The sequence below is a fragment of the Eumetopias jubatus genome, unplaced genomic scaffold (assembly GCF_037043125.1).
Source record: "Eumetopias jubatus isolate StellerSeaLion01/CBP00866 unplaced genomic scaffold, mEumJub1_p1.0 scaffold_4, whole genome shotgun sequence".
NCBI lineage: Eukaryota > Metazoa > Chordata > Mammalia > Carnivora > Otariidae > Eumetopias > Eumetopias jubatus.
The window spans coordinates 65,590,240-65,607,498 of record NW_028274810.1 but is presented as its reverse complement, the minus strand read 5'-3'; the positions used below and the strand labels follow the sequence as shown (position 1 = coordinate 65,607,498).

Genomic DNA, 17,259 nt, shown 5'->3' with positions numbered 1-17,259 from the left:
CCTAACACCATATTCTGTCTCCCTTGGTACTTATAATTTTGTGCTAAATATACAGTAATCTGTTTTAAAATGGGATTGTCAGTACTGAAAACATTCTGGCCCAGTAGAATTCACCATGCAGTTTCATCACTGAGATGGAAACCTACATATCACCTTCTCAGAGAAGGCTTCTTTGGCTTCTAGCTCATGTAATGCGGGCTCCCTTATCCTCCCCAGCCATCCTACTCCATCACAGTTTCATTTTCTTTATGGCACTTATCCCTAGCTGAAATTTTCTTGCTTTTTAATTTGTTCTTGTTCATGTGTCCACTCTCTGTACCTCTGACTTGAATATAAACTCTGTGAGAACAGGCACCTTCTCTGTCCTGTCCACTGCTATATCCCTAGTGCCTAGGGCAGTGCCTGGAATATGGTAGGTGATCAAAAATTATTTGCTGGAGTGACCACATTCAGGCACACTGAATGTCCACCCAACTCATCACCTACCAATAAACACGCAAATAGGGAGGACATAGAAAAAGAATTTAAAACAGCAGGACTGCATCAGAATCATTCCATCCAGTAAGGTCAGTACAAAAAAATGGAAGAAAGGAATCCATGCTACCACTCTTCCACTTAGAAAAAGCACTAACCCTGAGTACAAAAGATGTAGAGAAGGGGATGGAGTAGGGGGTCATACCTCCTATCCCCCATTCATAACCATTATCCCCTCACTCCTCAAAAAAATTCAGTTTCTTCAGACACACTGACTGAAGCACACCAAGGACAACTGTTAGGTACCCTCTAACATCATACCTTCTGCCCTTCATCTGGCCTTTCTTTATATACCAGTCACACCTTCCTGGTATGCAGGTCCTATTCTCCTCAAGACCTGTACAGAGGAGGCAATAACCCAGCTCTTCAGGGAAGAGGTAAGGAGGGGGAATCTCAGAGCCAGGGAAAGGATCTCTGCATATGCAGGTGTCCAGAGACCCTATTTCTCCCAGAAGAGAAGGTAATTGAATGTTCCTGAAGACTTACCAAGTGCTAGGCACCTATGCTGGACTCTTAAACATGCTTTCCCTAATTTAAGGGTGATTCCTTACTCCCAACCCAAGAATTTAGGGAGGCCTCCAGCACAACTTCCTCATCTCAACATTCCCCCGACCCGCTACTCCCTACCCCCAAGAAATACTCAAAATCCAGGAGCGGTTAGGGAGGATAAAAAGAAATCTGGCGTGGCCTAAGAGATAGAACGGGAGGGGAATCGTGTTAGTACAAGAAGAGGGCTATACTGGGCTGGGCCCGGTATGAGTAAAGATTAAGATAAGAAGTTGGTCTGACCCTTTCCAAGCCCAATATGTCCAGCAGAAGAGGTGACGAGAAGCAGGAAACTGAAGCCCAGCAAACAGGTGGCCCCGAGATGAGACCGCAGCTCCATGGTGGTAGATGCACGGGGCCGCTGGGCTGAGCAGACGGAGGACGGCCAGAGCCCTAGCACAAAGTCCGCGCCGTTCCCCAAGTGCGGCTCAGCCCAACCCCTCGCGTTCCCAGATTTTTTCCCCCACCCCGGTAACCCTGGAGGAAGTGATGTTAGACGGATGTGGGTGGTGCCTCCGGGGTCCGGTTTGAGGTGGAGTAAGTTTAAAGGTGCAGATCACGTAGAAGGGTGCGGGAATTGCTCTCCAGCGCAAGCTGCTTCCCTTGGATTCTGGGCGTTCAATCTGAAGGCCGAGATGGAAAAGGTGGATGAGATAGCGGGGGTAGGGGGTGGGGAGAGGCCTCCGGAGAACCGTTGCTGGTTGCGTCTGCCTGCAAGCGAGCCCCTCCCTGCAAGAACCGCTGCACTTAATATTCACAACGCAAATTATTGATCGGTGAAGTAAGCGGCTCCCAACAGTGGACGCGTCGCCATTGGCCTCCCCTTTCTTGCTCCGCAAATAAAAAAAGACTGGACAACCAGATTTCATTCTTAAGTTCCTTCCGGGGCCACGAGGAGACCTGGCAAACCTGTTCTGCAGTGCATGGTCTCGAGCCTTACAAGAATGCCCTCTTCCTGCTGGAGAAGCAGCGCTGGACCTTATTTTTCCTTGCAGCAGCAGTTCTTCCACTCAGGGATGATGCAGCCAACTGATGCAAGCTCCGAGAAAACCGAACTTCGGATCTTACTGCAAAACTGACCTAGCTCTTCAGGGAACCAGGACAAAAGTCACTGCAGGCATTTAAAGCGTAAAGCTTCTTCTGGTTAAATCTACTTGCCGTGTTGTTTTTAAACTTTGTGGGTTGAATATTTCTTTCTCATTTTTTTTTCTTTAAACAACATAACGGGTCAAAATTTCCCGTCTCCTCTTGAGTGGAGACTAGATGAGTCTCCATACTAATGAGTCCGCACTAGTTGAGTCCGACAGTGCGGAGTTAATGCTTAGTGAAAGACACGCGACAAAAGTACACAACCAAACAAAAATACACACCTTTTTTTTATTAGGATCCCTACAAATTTGTAGGCATAGACACAATGGAATTCTCGGGAGACTGCAAGCTCCAGAATGCAGTGCGGCCACCTGCACCTGCCGCATTTCTATTGGGAGGCGCAGAGCAGGCTGGGTTTTGTAGTTCGTATATGCGTTCCCCGCGATAGGCTGCTCTGGTGAGAGAGAGAGGCGGAGCCGGTTGTGTCACGTGGGCCCCGCTCCCGCCGCCGCTGCTGCCGTCGTCTTTCTCTGTCTCGACTGAGGCAGCCATCTTGCTCTTGCCGCGTGCTGTTGTTGGAGGACCCTCCCTGCTTCAGGTGAGACCCCCGGCGGTCCCGCCACTCCACGGCCATAGGCCGCTGCGCACGGTCTCCCCCCGCCCTCTTCTTCCGACACCCGCCAACCACTCGGGCTGCCACTTCCGCCGTGGCGCGCCGAGTGGGGGCGGAGGCGGCTGGTTTGGCTTGTCGGTTACCGGCGGCGCAGCTGGGGGTCGGCACCTGAGGGAAGGTCCCCATCACCACCGCTTCCTGTGGGGGCCAGCGGGGACCCGCGCTGTTGCCGCCCAGATTCAGTCCCAGGAGGCGCGTGATCCCCCGCCTCTCTCCTGTTACTCTACTTTATTCACAACAACAGTGCTTTGACAACAGCCTATCTGTTGTCATCTCATTTGATCTTCCCACTCTACAGATAGGGAAACTGAGGTTAGCAGCCTCCGGCCCCAAGCGCTTGGGACTGAATTCTGTTGCAGCTCTCCTCACCTCGTAATGGCAGTATTTGTTTACAGTTCTGCTTCCCTCCCTGAGAAATTGCCTTGACTCTCTCGATAGCCCCATCACACTGCCTGATGCATAGTAGGCTGTCAGGAAATTGACCGATGGGCACCCTGTTACACAGCTAGTGAATGGCGGTTTCAACTTCCGTTCCCACATTCTTTCACTTACACCATAGCTGTCCCCTCGGGAGTGGTAACAATAGTACCAGTTTTTGCGTATCTACTGTGAGCCATACCCTGTACTTGATAACTTAACCTTTAACCCTTAAAACAACCGTATGAGTTGTGTGGTGATAAACCTTTTCTAATACAGAAGGAACACAAGTTCAGAAAGTAAAATACCTTTCTGAAGTCCTAAGTGGTAGAACCTTGATCCTTCTGATTCCAAAACTTGTGCCTCTCTTAGAGAAATCCCACATAATAAAAAGTTGGGACTAAAGGTTGAAATTATTTTATCTGTGTGTAAACATGGTGAAAGTGCCTACTGTAATGCTTGGAACTTAGGCACTCAATAAATACTAATTATAACCTCATTATTTACATCTTTCTTGAGTCCTCCAGTAAAGGACTAAGCTATCCTAGGATCCCCAAGGAAAAATTCAGTAATTTATGTTCTTAGGAAGTTACTTCTCCCTTTTGTACCCTCATTTCCAAATTTATTAAATTAGGAGGGAGGTGAACTATTTTGTTTGTTTATAATTTATTTATACCCTGCTGTTGCTTGCAGGTATTTGAGATGGCCTCACATACAAAACAGAAATAATGGGTACAATGAAGTAAAGGTTATTGAGGAATAGGGAATTAAATCAGGTGATCTTTGAGGTCTAGTCCAGATTCGAGCTTGGCATCTCATCTCCCATAGACTGAGTCCAATCCTCTTTACTACTTCAATTCCACACACCCCAACCTGTTAGTAGACAAAGGACCACCTTTCTTCCTCTCCTCCCCACCCCCCTTGAGTTTATAACCTCCCTAAAATGCTTTTTCTCTGAGATAATTCTTGGGAACAAGTTTTCTGTTGTACTGATTACATAGAATGGAATCTGTTCTTTCATCTACACATTGATATAAAGAGTTAATTTTGTTTTTGCTTTTGTTTGGAACAAGTCAAGGCTCTTCATCTTGACTTCAATCTCTTGTCTTCCATCTCTTCTCTTGGGATTGTTACTTCAAAATGTAGAAGAGTTCCAGAAGGTTTACCCTGTGTCTAGTTCTAGTATTTTCACTTAGCCCATTTTTTGTAAAAAAAAAAAAATTTAGGTTCTTGTTAGTTCACTATACTTTCATGGCCATGTTCCTTTGGGAAAAGTGAATATTGATCCTTTTCTGTGGATATTGAGTATAGACATTGGGATTTGCATCAGCAAATTTAAGTCTATGGTTGAGTTGAGATTGGTACACACCTAAGCCTTCTGGCTTTGTATTCCTCCTGTAAAGGAATGTTTTTAGCTGCTGAGCATTGTGATACAGTGCTGGGCAAAGATTGAGGAATCATAAATTCTGAATGTTATTTGGGAACTGGACTTTAGCCTTGAAACATATATATATGGGTTAGTGCTAAAGTACAGTGTCAAAATACAGAATAGTTAGTACTTATTTAATCTTTGATTCTCTTTCATTTCTCAAAGACATAATCTTTTTCATGTGAATGATAATTATAAAGAGGTTAGAGAATTGGTCATAAAAGTTTTGTTAACAGCTTTTATTCCCTCATATCTTAGTAATGGTCTGTTGGTCCACAGAACAAGTAAAAGAAGACTTTTGACCTTGGCTTATTATTTTTTTTAAAAGATTTTTATTTATTTATTTGAGAGAGAGAGAGCATGAGCAAGGGAGAAGCAGACTCCCCGCTGAGCAGGGAGCCCCATGTGTGGCTCCATCCAGGGACTCTGGGGTCATGACCTGACCTAAAGGCAGATGCTTAACCAGCCTAGTCACCCAGGTGCCCCTTAACCTTGGCTTTTATTTGTTTATATAGTGTGGAATGTTAAAACCCATTATAAACGTAAGAACTTTTTTCTGGTAGGAATATCACTGATCAGATTAGGATTTATGACTTTACAATTTTCTTAAAATTTTCAAAATCAAAACTCGCCTTAAAAAGCTTACTTTTAAGAATCTCCTCCCCCCCCAAACACACACAAAAATTTAGAATTAATGTAGCAGAGATGTTTTTATCAAATTGTGCAGTGAAGCATTTTACCATGTATGCAAAAATATCTTGACAAGTGTGACATACTATATCAGTGCAAGATATTGAATGAACTCTGGAAAGGGCTGCTAAAGTGCTGAATGCCTGAAAATCTGGCTCTCTTTTCCTGTTACTAATGTACCATCTGACCTCGAATAGAAGATATGACTGCCTCATATCTTGACAGCTAGAGAGCCTATTGTTGAATTTCTTCCTTTGTCCAGCTTTTTTTTGGGGGGGCTTCTATTTATGGTTACAAGGTTATATATAGTTTATGATTTGGGAGAAAAAAGTCTACTTAAAGGTTGTGTTAATAACATTTGGTAACTGCTCTCTGCTGTAAAAATCTTTGGGGGAAAAAAACTGGCTTCTCTAGAGATTTTATAATTGGGTAGGTTTTACTGAATGCCAAAGAACTGAATTTTGATGTGGGTTTTGTTTTTTTGGGGGGGGTTTTGTGTGTGTGTGTGTGTGTGTGTGTGTGTTTTAAGATTTTATTCATTTATTTGAGAGAGAGCATGAACATGGGGGAGGGGCAAAGGGAGAGGGGAGAAGCAGGTTTCCCGCTGAGCAGGGAGCCTGATGTGGGCCTCCGTCCCAGGACCCTGGAATCTTGACCTGAGCTGAAGGCAGACACTTAACTGACTGAGCCACCCAGGCGCCCCGTGAATTTTTTTTTTTTAAGGTTTCTTTTTTTTTTTTTTGAGATTTTATTTATTTGAGAGAGAGAATGAGATAGAGAGAGAGCATGAGAGGGGAGATGGTCAGAGTGAGAAGCAGACTCCCCGCTGAGCAGGGAGCCCGATGCGGGACTCAATCCCGGGACTCCAGGATCATGACCTGAGCTGAAAGCAGTCGCTTAACCAACTGAGCCACCCAGGCGCCCCCGTGAATTTTGTTTTTAAGGAGGGATCTTCAAATAGGTAACTTTGAGTCCCATTCTGTTTTCTTTTCTTTTTTTTTTTAAAGGTGTTTTTATTTTTTTTATTTTTTTAAGATTTTATTTATTTATTTGACAGAGACAGAGATAGCAAGAGTAGAAACACAAGCAGCGGGAGTGGGAGAGGGAGAGCAAGCTTCCCTCAGAGGAGGGAGCCCAATGTGGGACTCGACCCCAGGACCCTGGGATCATGACCGGAGCTGAAGGCAGACGCTTAACGACTGAGCCACCCAGGCACCCCCCATTCTATTTTCTGTTCATATATTTGACTCCCTTTTGGTCTTACACTTAATTTTGGTTCTCTTAATATCTGGTTTATGAAGCTAGAACAAGTTATTAATATTTATTAAGAATATATAGACAGTATTAATATGATCATGGTGGTGATGAATATTGCAAACCTAATGAACCAGAAGGTACTGTTGCATAAACAGTTATTTTATTTTGGTAAAACGGTAACTTTAACAAATCTATTTTTCCCCCCTAGATTTACCAACAGCATGAATCAAGAAAAGTTAGCCAAACTTCAGGCTCAGGTCCGGATAGGGGGCAAGGTGAGTGTGGCATAAGAAAAATTGAGAGGAGAATGTATTATTACCAGATAGTAGTAGTATTTTGGATTTGTGGTCATTGGAAATCTAAAATCTTTTCAATAATCAAGATCAAACCACATTTCAATTTGAAAATAACTTGTCTAGATTTAAAATAGGTAACTAGAAAACTTCTTTGTCTGGTGGTACAATGGAAATAGCCACTTTTGTTTGAATTCTCTTAACATCTGGTAGTTATGTGACATGAACAAGTTATCTGACCTTGTTAGGCTTCCATCTTCCCATCTGCAAAATAGAAATAATCCTGCATAAGATGCTTCTGAGGATTAGAGTAATACTTATAAAACATCTAACATGGTGTCTGGCACAGAGTAGATACTTAATAAATGATAGCTATTATGTTAGACTCATTTGCAGGGCATCCCAGATGTTGAGTTTACCTCATCTTGACTGGATACACCTACTTCTACAGTTAGGTTTATTAGGTTTAACTGGAAATGCTCAAGCTGATTGTACGTTTTGTTCATTGCTAGGTTTTCCTCCCAAATTCCTGCCTATTCTTCTATGTTGGTCAATATGTGCACAAACATTCTTATTCCATGTACTTTGAAGCCTAAGGAAAAGCTCATTCTGAGAATCTTTGATTCCCTGTAGCTCTAGCCCCCAGCTCAAGGAGAATACTCTGCCTTTATCTCTGCCCAGTACAATCTTTGTAAAAGGAAAAGTGAAAATGGTACTCAGCTCAGACCTGGGAAGGGAGTAGGTAGGATGCTATGTAGCAGCTCTCCTTTTCATTTACTTTGATGATAACCACAGTTCCTAGGGATGGAGATAGAAGGGGAAGGGAAGAAGTGACTCATACTTTCTCCTTCCATAGCAATACAGTTATAGGACTCTGGAGTCATATTAACACATTCATGTAACCAAAGTGGTCACATTGTAACATCAAGTATAATGTAATATACCAATGCAAAAACTAGGGATATTCAGGAACCATAGAATATACCTGGAAGAGCTTGAGTCAGCACATCACTATTATATATTTTAAACCAGGTGGTTGGCACATTCATTCATTTAACTAGTTTACTGTGCACCTACTATGTGCCAAGCACATAGTAGATAACCAAGATTTTCTTCTCTTGACACAGCTTAGCGTGGAAGAGAAACATGCTCACAATTACACTACAGAATAGTAAATGTTAAAATGAAGTACAAGGTGCTCTTGCCTAGGAGGGGCAAGGACGTCATCACTGAGCTGAGATTTGGAGAACAAACGAATTTATCAATTAGTAGAAAGGTGAGGGTAAGTGGGTAGAGTGAAAAGGGGATCGTCATTCTTACACATGCTAAGGCATGCTGTGATAGCATGGTGCTTAACAGAATGGCTTGCTTTAGTTTGGTACAGTTAGAGTTTAGACTATATAATGGATAAAGAATGGTAGGAGATGAAACAACCAGGTAATTTGGGGTTGTATATGCCATACTAAGGAGTATAGGATTTTATCCTATAGGCAAGGGGCAACTATTGAAGGATTTTAAGAACAGTCATTTTAGAAAAGTAGGTGCTGGCAACATGGAAAATGGAATGAAATGGAAGTTTGGCATAGAGGAGAACAATTGAGAGGCTGCTGCTGAAGTATATGGAACACAAATTTAGGAGTTGGAATGACATAACTCATATGAAAAGGAAAAAGAAGAGTCTAGGATGACCCCCGGATTTCTGGTCTTAAAGACTAGGTATATGGTAATACCACCAGCTATAAAACTTAGGAAATATAGGAAGAATAGTTTGATGGACTGATCAGCTTTTAGACATGTTGAATTTGAGGTACTCAGTTGAGGATCATTTCATTTGAGGCATACAGCGAGCAGTTAAGCTATCCCTGAGTCAGGAACACTTCACAGATAAATGACCACCTATGAAAGTAGTCACCCCTAATCCATCCTTCAGCAACTGGGTTTTGTCACAACCTCTGCTGCTACTCACAGAAGTCTCTTCCACTCCCACCAGCATTGCTGAGACTGAAGCCCCTACCTACTCTCTATAAAGCTGATTCCCTGAGTACTGCAGGAATTACCCAGAGATGGAAACCTCTCTTCCTTTCCTCCTGCCATGTCTCAGAAAGATTTAGCCCTCAAGACTTAGGCTTCTTTTGGTAATGTTTTATTTCTGCTTTAGGTTATATTTTTTTAATTGGCCCAGGAATTTAATCCATTATTTTAAATAGTTTTTCAGTGGAAATATATATTTAGAGTTTCAAAGTAACCATTTAGAAATGAGCTATTTCTATCTCAGTGAATAGTATAATTGTCAAACTATTTGCTCAGGCCAATATTCTAAGCATCATTCTAGATTCCTTTTTTCCTCATTTCCCACGTCCAATCCATCAGCATGTTGATTCTTCTGACAGTCTAAGCTCTCACCATCTCCACTGCCAGAATTCTCCTTTCTCATCGACTACTGCAGTAGCTTCCTGATTGATCTCATTATCATTCATTTTCCACAGCAACGTCAGTCATCTGTAAAAATCATAAATGAGATCAAATCATTCCCATGCTTAAAACCTTTGTATTGCAGCTAGAATAAAATCCAACTCCTGCCCGTGGCATTCTAGGCTATGTGATTTGGCCCTTGCCTATCTTTCTGAATGCATTTTCCTCCTTCCCCTTTGCTCACTCTGCCAAAACCATGACTGACCTGCTTTCTCTCTGTAGAAACAGTAGGTTCACTCTTGTTTTATTCTGCTTGGATCACTCTTCCCCTAGATCTTCCTATGGGTCTCAGCTCATAATGTCACCTCTTCAGAGGGCCTTCCCTGAACATTCTAATAAAGTAGTGCTCTGCCCCCACCCAATAAATATTCTTAGTACTATGTTGGGTTTTTTTCCCTTAATACCCTTATCCCATTTGAAAGGATCTAATTTGTTTATATATTTATTGACTTTTCCATCCCACTATAATGTATGCTCCTTGAACTAAGAACTTGATTTTTTTCATTCCTAGGAATGTAGAACACTCAGTTGTAGGCATTTGATTCTTAATTATGTCAGAATCTTCAATGTTTCAGAAAATCTTTAGATTTAACTTTATTGTCAGGGATTGGTAGGTACTGTAAAAAGCATTCCTTGTAATGTTTGGAAGTTGTCATAAAACACAATTGTATTGTTTTATTTTTTATTAAAAAAGTTTTGAAACAACATATTGAAATGATAAATGGATACTGGAAAAAGAACTGACTAGAACTGGCCCTCAAAAATCTGGGTTAGGCTGACAATCACAACTCTGAGCGGTCTTCTTAGTCATTACTATTAAGTCAGCGATTTCTTATGTGGTTTTTAATTAGAGTATTGTGAATAGGAAGACATGTGACTGCAGTTGCCAGATGCTAGGCATCCTAACACTTCTGTTTGGTTATTTTTCAGGGTACAGCTCGCAGAAAGAAGAAGGTGGTACATAGAACAGCTACAGCTGATGACAAAAAACTTCAGAGTTCTCTAAAAAAACTGGCTGTGAATAATATAGCTGGTATTGAAGAGGTATGATCATTTTATAAATTGTTAAATTATGTGGACAAATAGCACATTCACAAATACACTTTTCAAATGTAAAATATCAGCTTAGAAGAATCAGATATTGTCAGTCATGTGTCTTTGAAGGACTAGTTGAATTTGCTTATTGTATAAAAATGGATGATTGTAAAAAAATGATTTTAGTTGACAGATAAGGAATTCGTCATACTTTTCTGACTCAAAGTATTTGGCATATGTGACAAAATTATGGAACTGCTCTTGAATTTTCATGCAAAATAAGATTTTTTTTCTAATAATATAGAAATAAACTCCAAGATTTCTTCAAATAAGGTGGATTTTTTTTTCCCTTTCTACTCAATCTCTTTATTACCTCAGCCAAGAAGCTCTAGCAATAGCTTTACTTGGATTGGTTTTCTTATTAGACCTTTTCCAGAAATTATTGGTTAAATTTTTTAAATCATCTTACTATATTTTGGTGATACTGCTTTTCTCAAACATGAAGCCAAAAACTAGTGTTATTTCAAAAGATACTCAAGAAAAATGGTAACATCAGCTATTTATGATCTGTTACCATCTAGATTCACGTCTACCTAATAATTCCATTTCTAATAGTAACCAATGTTTAAATTTTCACTACTATAAATTAAATTGAATGTTTAAGTTAAATTGTACTTAATGATATCATTACTATGTGTGGTACCACCTCACGATTTTTAACAGATCATTAATGCATATGTGCTATAAAACAGATCAGAAATAATGTGGAGGCAAGGATCACTAATAAATAGCAGAGTACCAAAGAAAAGGCAGTGAAATGGCCACACGTTCCTTCTACTGTGCATATATGAATAAATATTAACACATCATTTAAATCTGCTTTGTACTTTCAAAATTAGTATAGTGATAAAATAGAAAATGTAAGACACATGTATCTTTTCTTCCTTTTAGCTTGATGTGCCTGTGCATTCTTACTCTGATAAAGATTAGAACTTCATTTGCAAGTCTTGAAATTAAACATTTTATATGCCTTTTTTTCTTTTGAGCTATTGAAAACTTTCATGTATTTTTATTGACCTAAAATAATTCTCAGAGAGATCATTCTCTTTATCTGGGGTATATATGAGGGAAAAAAATCTAAACCTCTCTTAAAATCCAAAGCTTTGGGGTGCCTGGGTGGCTCAGATGGTTAAGTGTCTGCCTTCGGCTCAGGTCATGATCTCGGGGTCCTGGGATCGAGCCCCGCGTGGGGATCCCTGCTCAGCGGGGAGCTTGCTTCTCCGACTCCCTCTCCCTCTGCCTGCCACTCCGCCTGCTTGTACTTTCTCTGTCAAATAAAAAGTAAAAAAACTGAAAAAAAAATCCAAAGCTTGGTTTAAAAAAAAAAAAAGTAGCAATAATGGACAATAACTGATAATGTTAAACCTAAACAACTTATAAGTGTTCTGGCAATCTTACATCTTTGCATACATTTCTCTCTCTGACCCCGCCCCCCCCCCCCCCCCCCCCCGGCCCCGTGCCCTGCCATCTCAGCACTATTGACATTTTGAACCAGCTAGTTCTTTATTGTGGGAACTGCCCTGTGTATTATAGGATGTTTAAGCAGCTTCCCTGACCTCTACCCACTAGATACCAATAGCCCCACTTACCACCCCCCCCAGTTATGACAACCAAAATGTCCTCAGACTTTGTCACATGCCCCCTAGGGGACAAAGTCACCCTTGGTTGAAAAACACCCTTTTAGAGAGAGGAAAAGATTCTATTTATACCTCCTTGAAGTATAGATTTAACTATGTAATATCTCCAAGGGCATGTTTTTCTAAATGTTTGTTTTTGTTCAGATTTGGGACACTTTATGGTTCTTATAATTAATAAAACTTTTTGTGGTCAGATAGCATTAATTTTATAAATGTTTTATAATAAAATAAAGAAACAAATCAGTTAACAGTCTTTGATCTTTTCAGAATACAGCCAAACGTGTTAACAATGCAGTGCTGAGGTGAAGATATTTTTGTAGTTGAAATTGTTCTAATAAAGTAATGATAGTCAACACTTAGTGGACATCTAATATGTGCCAAGCATTTTGCCAAGGACTTGCTAGATAGTAGTTTATAAGTTATTCACAGTCTCTGTCCTTTGGAGCTTACAGTCTAGTAGGGAAACTAATTAGATAAGAGACAAATATGTATTATCCCATTTCAGATTCAACTGACTCTCTTTGAGTCAGTTGTTACTGGTTACAGAGAAGAAAACTGAGACAGAATTAGGTACCTGCCCAAGATCACTTAGCTAGTAAGTGCTGGATTCTGAGTGTTAAAACCAGAGTTCATTCTGTTCATCAATTTATCCTGCTTTTGGTCGTTTCATTTGCACTTTCTTATATCCTCTCTTGGCCTTTTCCTCTCCTCCTGCTCCCCCCCTTATCCCTCAACACCCCATCAAAGAAAGAAAATATCTGCCTTATACCTTGTATTATTGAACACCTACCATGCAGAATGCATTAGTTACACTATTACATATAAAAGAAAATCTCTATAAGTATTTCCGAGGACATTGATGTTTCTCTTTTTTCAGGTCTTAATGCAGGCATTATTTCTCCCAGAAGCCTTCATGGTAGCACACTTACACATTTGTATAAAGAAAGGTCAGATGCCTTTCCTATATGCCTTCATAATGTCCTGTATTTACTTTTATTACAGCATTTATTAAACTGTGATGTGAATTCCTTTTTGTTGCTACTACTGATGGCAGTTCTAACTTTTTGAGGAGTCGTAGCTCCAAAACGTTGCACAGAAAATTAATGGTACAGGGGCACCTGGATGGCCCAGTCGGTTAAACATCTGACTTCGGCCCCTGGATCGTGATCTCAGAGTCGTGGGATCATGCTTAGCGAGGAGTCTGCTTGCCCCTTCCTCTGCTCCTTCTGTCTCTCTCCCCCCCCAATAAATAAATCTTAAAAAAAAAAAGGAAAGAAATTAGTGCTACCTAATAAACACATACACGCTCTCACTGCACCCAACCCTGGTGATGTCTTCCAGCCCTCACAGACTATACAGAGAAAATGTACATAAAGATAATTAACAATGCAAGGTAACAGCTGTAAAATTTCTGAATATTTGAAGCTAAGATGGAAAGGAGTTTACTTTTTTCCTTCTTTCCCTCTTTTTAAAATTGTTTTTTTGAGAGCTCTAAGATATTTGTACTTTATGTAACACTTTGCAGATTTTGTGTAGGAATATCTAGTATACTATATATAACCTGGCTTGCCTCAAACATTATGTTTGTGTTACTAAGTTTAAAGTCGACTTTTTTTCAAAAATTTTTTAAAGAAAATGACACACACTTGGTTTAAAAACAGCTCTTTGGAAGGAGAAAAGAAACTACTGCATTAAATGTAAACATGAAAACATATGTACAGAAGTTTTCAGAAACTAAGATGTGAAAAAATATATCTTAGAATAGAAGAAACACATTAATTATAATTTTGTTATTTTTTATTTGGAATGTTTGAAACTTTTTTCAAAGTGCTAAACTCTGGGGCACCTGGCTGGCTCAGTCAGTAGAGCAGGGGACTCTTGATCTGGGGTTATGAGTTTGAGCCCCACATTGGGTATGGAGTTTACTTAAAAAGAAAAAAAGTCCTGACCTCTAAGGAATTTTTAAATTCCTGTTTTTCAGGAATTTAAGAAAAGCAGATAAAAACTTTCAAAAAGAGAAGACACCATTGCCATTGTTGTAAAACAAAAAATAATATTACAACGTTTTCCGTACTTAGACCTTCAAAACATCAAACAAGTAGAAAGTACTCAGTTTGGTGGGTGGGGAACAGGGAGATCAGTGGTGGCTTCCAAAAATTCATGGAATGTACTTCTGCCAAGAAAAGTTCTAATCTTACTTTCTAAGCTGTTGGTTTTGGCGATTTTTTTCTCCCTCCTGAAGCTTAATTTATATCCTCTTTAGAAACTTTAAAAACTGAAGGACTGTTTGGATTAAGACAAGCTTCTCTGTTCTTTTATGTATTCATTAGTTTGTTGATTTGGTGTAATAAATTAGTCATAGATTTCTTTCACATGTTACCAAAGATGGAGAAATCCAAAGCTGTCAAAAAGTAAGGGGTATGGGAGTGTCAGAGACTGTTTCATACAAAAGCCTAGGTTTTAGGAGGTCATTCCTAGGCAGATGCCAAGAGATTTATAATCCAGAACTAAGTTTCTAAAAATGTTTTATATTCTACGACATTTGAAGGTATTTGGGTGAGCTTATTTGGTAATCTAGTTGAATATAGTGACTATGCGGTCACCTGTTTTTACCTGATAACATAAATCTGTCAACAATGGGATCTGTTCCATTTCCCAGAAATGATTGATTTTATCAGATTTATTTGGTAGTAAATGTCATCAAAAATCTGAATCTCTGATCCAGATGGCCTAGTTGCTTCATAGAGTTTTATGTTCAGAGGACATCTTCTGTTGTAACTAGGATATAATTCTGCCTCTATTGAAACTTTTCCTTTATTTCCAGGCCTAATTAATTAATCAACCCTTTCTCTGTACTTCTACTGCCCTTAGCTTAAATTGCTCTGCTATAATACATTTATTAATGACAGCCTCATATTGTGGCATATAATGGTTACTTATTAACCAACTAGTCTTTTTTTCAGATTATAAGAGACTTGATAGCAGGGACCGTGTTTATTCATTTATAGTCTGTAGCATGCTGACTCCCATGATGAGTTTGTTTGGGGCCTATTAAGTTCTTAAGGGATACTGATTATTTGAGATGGAGTTGTTCTCAAGAAGTTAGTCATTGGGGTGCCTGGCTGGCTCATTCAGTGGAGCAGCAACTCTTGATGTCAGGATTGTGAGTTGGGCATAGAGATTACTTATAAAAAAAAAAGCTAGCCATAGGATGCTGGAGCTCAGGAAAACACTTAGGGCTGAGAATATAAATATTGTAATTGTACACATAAATATTACTGTTTATATTTTCTTCCTCCTGGTCACACTTGTACCAGAAGGAGGACCTTGGTTGACCCTTAACCACAATTCCTTCTTCCTCCAACCAGAGCCTCAGGTGCCAATGGGTAGACAGCTCTGAGTACAGGGGAGTAAAAGGGAAACACCATGTCCCATTCACCTTATTCCATAGCAGCCTTACTTTAAGATCCCGCTTTTTGGGTTTTTGTTTTATTTTTTACTATTTTTTTTATTGTGGTAAATATATGTAACATAAAATTTGCCATTTTAACCATTTTTAAGTACAGTTCAATGGTATTATATTCACAGTGTTATGCAACCACAACCATTATCTATTTCCAAACTTTTTTTTTAATTTTTTAAGATTTTATGTATTTATTTGACAGAGCACAAGCAGGGGGACTGGCAGGCAGAGGGGGAGGGAGAAGCAGGCTCCCCACTGAACAGAGAGCCTGACGATGGGCTCGATCCCAGGACCCTGGGATCATGACCTGAGCCAAAGGCAGACGCTTAACTGACTGAGACCCCAGGCGCCCCTATTTCCAAAATTTTTCATCATCCCAAACCAAAACTCTATATCCATTAAGCAATAACTTTGCATCCCCTCTTCCCCAACCCCTGATAGCCGATAACCTACTTTTTGTATCTGTGGATTTGCCTGTTGTAGATATATCGTGTAATACAATATTTGTCCTTCTGTGTCTAGCTTACTTCACTTAGCATAATGTTTTCAAGGTTCATCCATGTTTTAGTATGTATCAGGACTTCACTCCTTTTTTTTAAATTTTTTATTTTTATGTTAATCACCATATATTACATCATTAGTTTTTGATGTAGTGTTCCATGATTCATTGTTTGAGAACTTCACTCCTTTTATGGCTGAATAATTTTCCATTGTATGGATAATACCACATTTATCCATTCATCTGTTGATGAACATTTTCTTTTTTTCTTAATTTTTTATTGTTATGTTAATCACCATACATTACATCATTAGTTCTTGCTTGATGTAGTGTTCCATGATTCATTGTTTGTGCATAACACCCAGTGCTCCACGCAGAACGTGCCCTCCTTAATACCCATCACCAGGCTAACCCATCCCCCCACCCCCCTCCCCTCTAGAACCCTCAGTTTGTTTTTCAGAGTCCATCGTCTCTCATGGTTCGTCTCCCCCTCCGACTTACTCCCCTTCATTCTTCCCCTCCTGCTATCTTCTTCTTTTTCTTTTTTCTTAACATCTATTGCATTATTTGTTTCAGAAGTACAGATCTGTGATTCAACAGTCTTGCACAATTCACAGCGCTCACCATAGCACATACCCTACCCAATGTCTATCACCCAGCCACCCCATCCCTCCCACCCCCCACGACTCAGCAACACTCAGTTTGTTTCCTGAGATTAAGAATTCTTCATATCAGTGAGATCATATGATACATGTCTTTCTCTGATTGACTTATTTCACTCAGCATAAAACCCTCCAGTTCCATCCACGTTGTTGCAAATGGCAAGATCTCATTCCTTTTGATGGCTGCATAATATTCCATTGTGTATATATACCACATCTTCTTTATCCATTCATCTGTCAATGGACATCTTGGCTCTTTCCACAGTTTGGCTATTGTGGACATTGCTGCTATAAACATTGGGGTGCACGTACCCCTTCGGATCCCGACATTTGTATCTTTGTGGTAAATACCCAGTAGTGCAATTGCTGGATTGTATGGTAGCTCTATTTTCAACTGTTTGAGGAACCTCCATACTGTTTTCCAGAGTGGCTGCACCAGATTGCATTCCCACCAACAGTGTAGGAGGGTTCCCCTTTCTCCACATCCCTGCCAGCATCTGTCG

At 40.1% G+C, this 17,259-nt stretch overlaps 2 protein-coding genes across 3 annotated transcripts in view; one reads left to right on the top strand and one right to left on the bottom strand.

Annotated features, from left to right (window-relative positions):
• The window catches only part of TXNDC12 (thioredoxin domain containing 12), a 31,150-nt gene extending 29,598 nt beyond the window's left edge, over positions 1–1,552 (bottom strand). For both annotated transcript variants that reach the window (XM_028106764.2, XM_028106765.2), the window contains exon 1: positions 1,324–1,552. In XM_028106764.2, the coding sequence (XP_027962565.1) occupies positions 1,324–1,420 (97 nt within the window). In that variant the 5' untranslated portion in view covers positions 1,421–1,552. The remainder of the gene's footprint in view (positions 1–1,323) is intronic.
• A 1,112-nt stretch (positions 1,553–2,664) lies between these two features.
• The window catches only part of BTF3L4 (basic transcription factor 3 like 4), a 30,562-nt gene continuing 15,967 nt past the window's right edge, over positions 2,665–17,259 (top strand). The window contains exons 1-3 of the mRNA XM_028106767.2: positions 2,665–2,767; positions 6,844–6,910; positions 10,331–10,444. Of these exons, the coding sequence (XP_027962568.1) occupies positions 6,857–6,910; positions 10,331–10,444 (168 nt within the window). The 5' untranslated portion in view covers positions 2,665–2,767; positions 6,844–6,856. The remainder of the gene's footprint in view (positions 2,768–6,843; positions 6,911–10,330; positions 10,445–17,259) is intronic.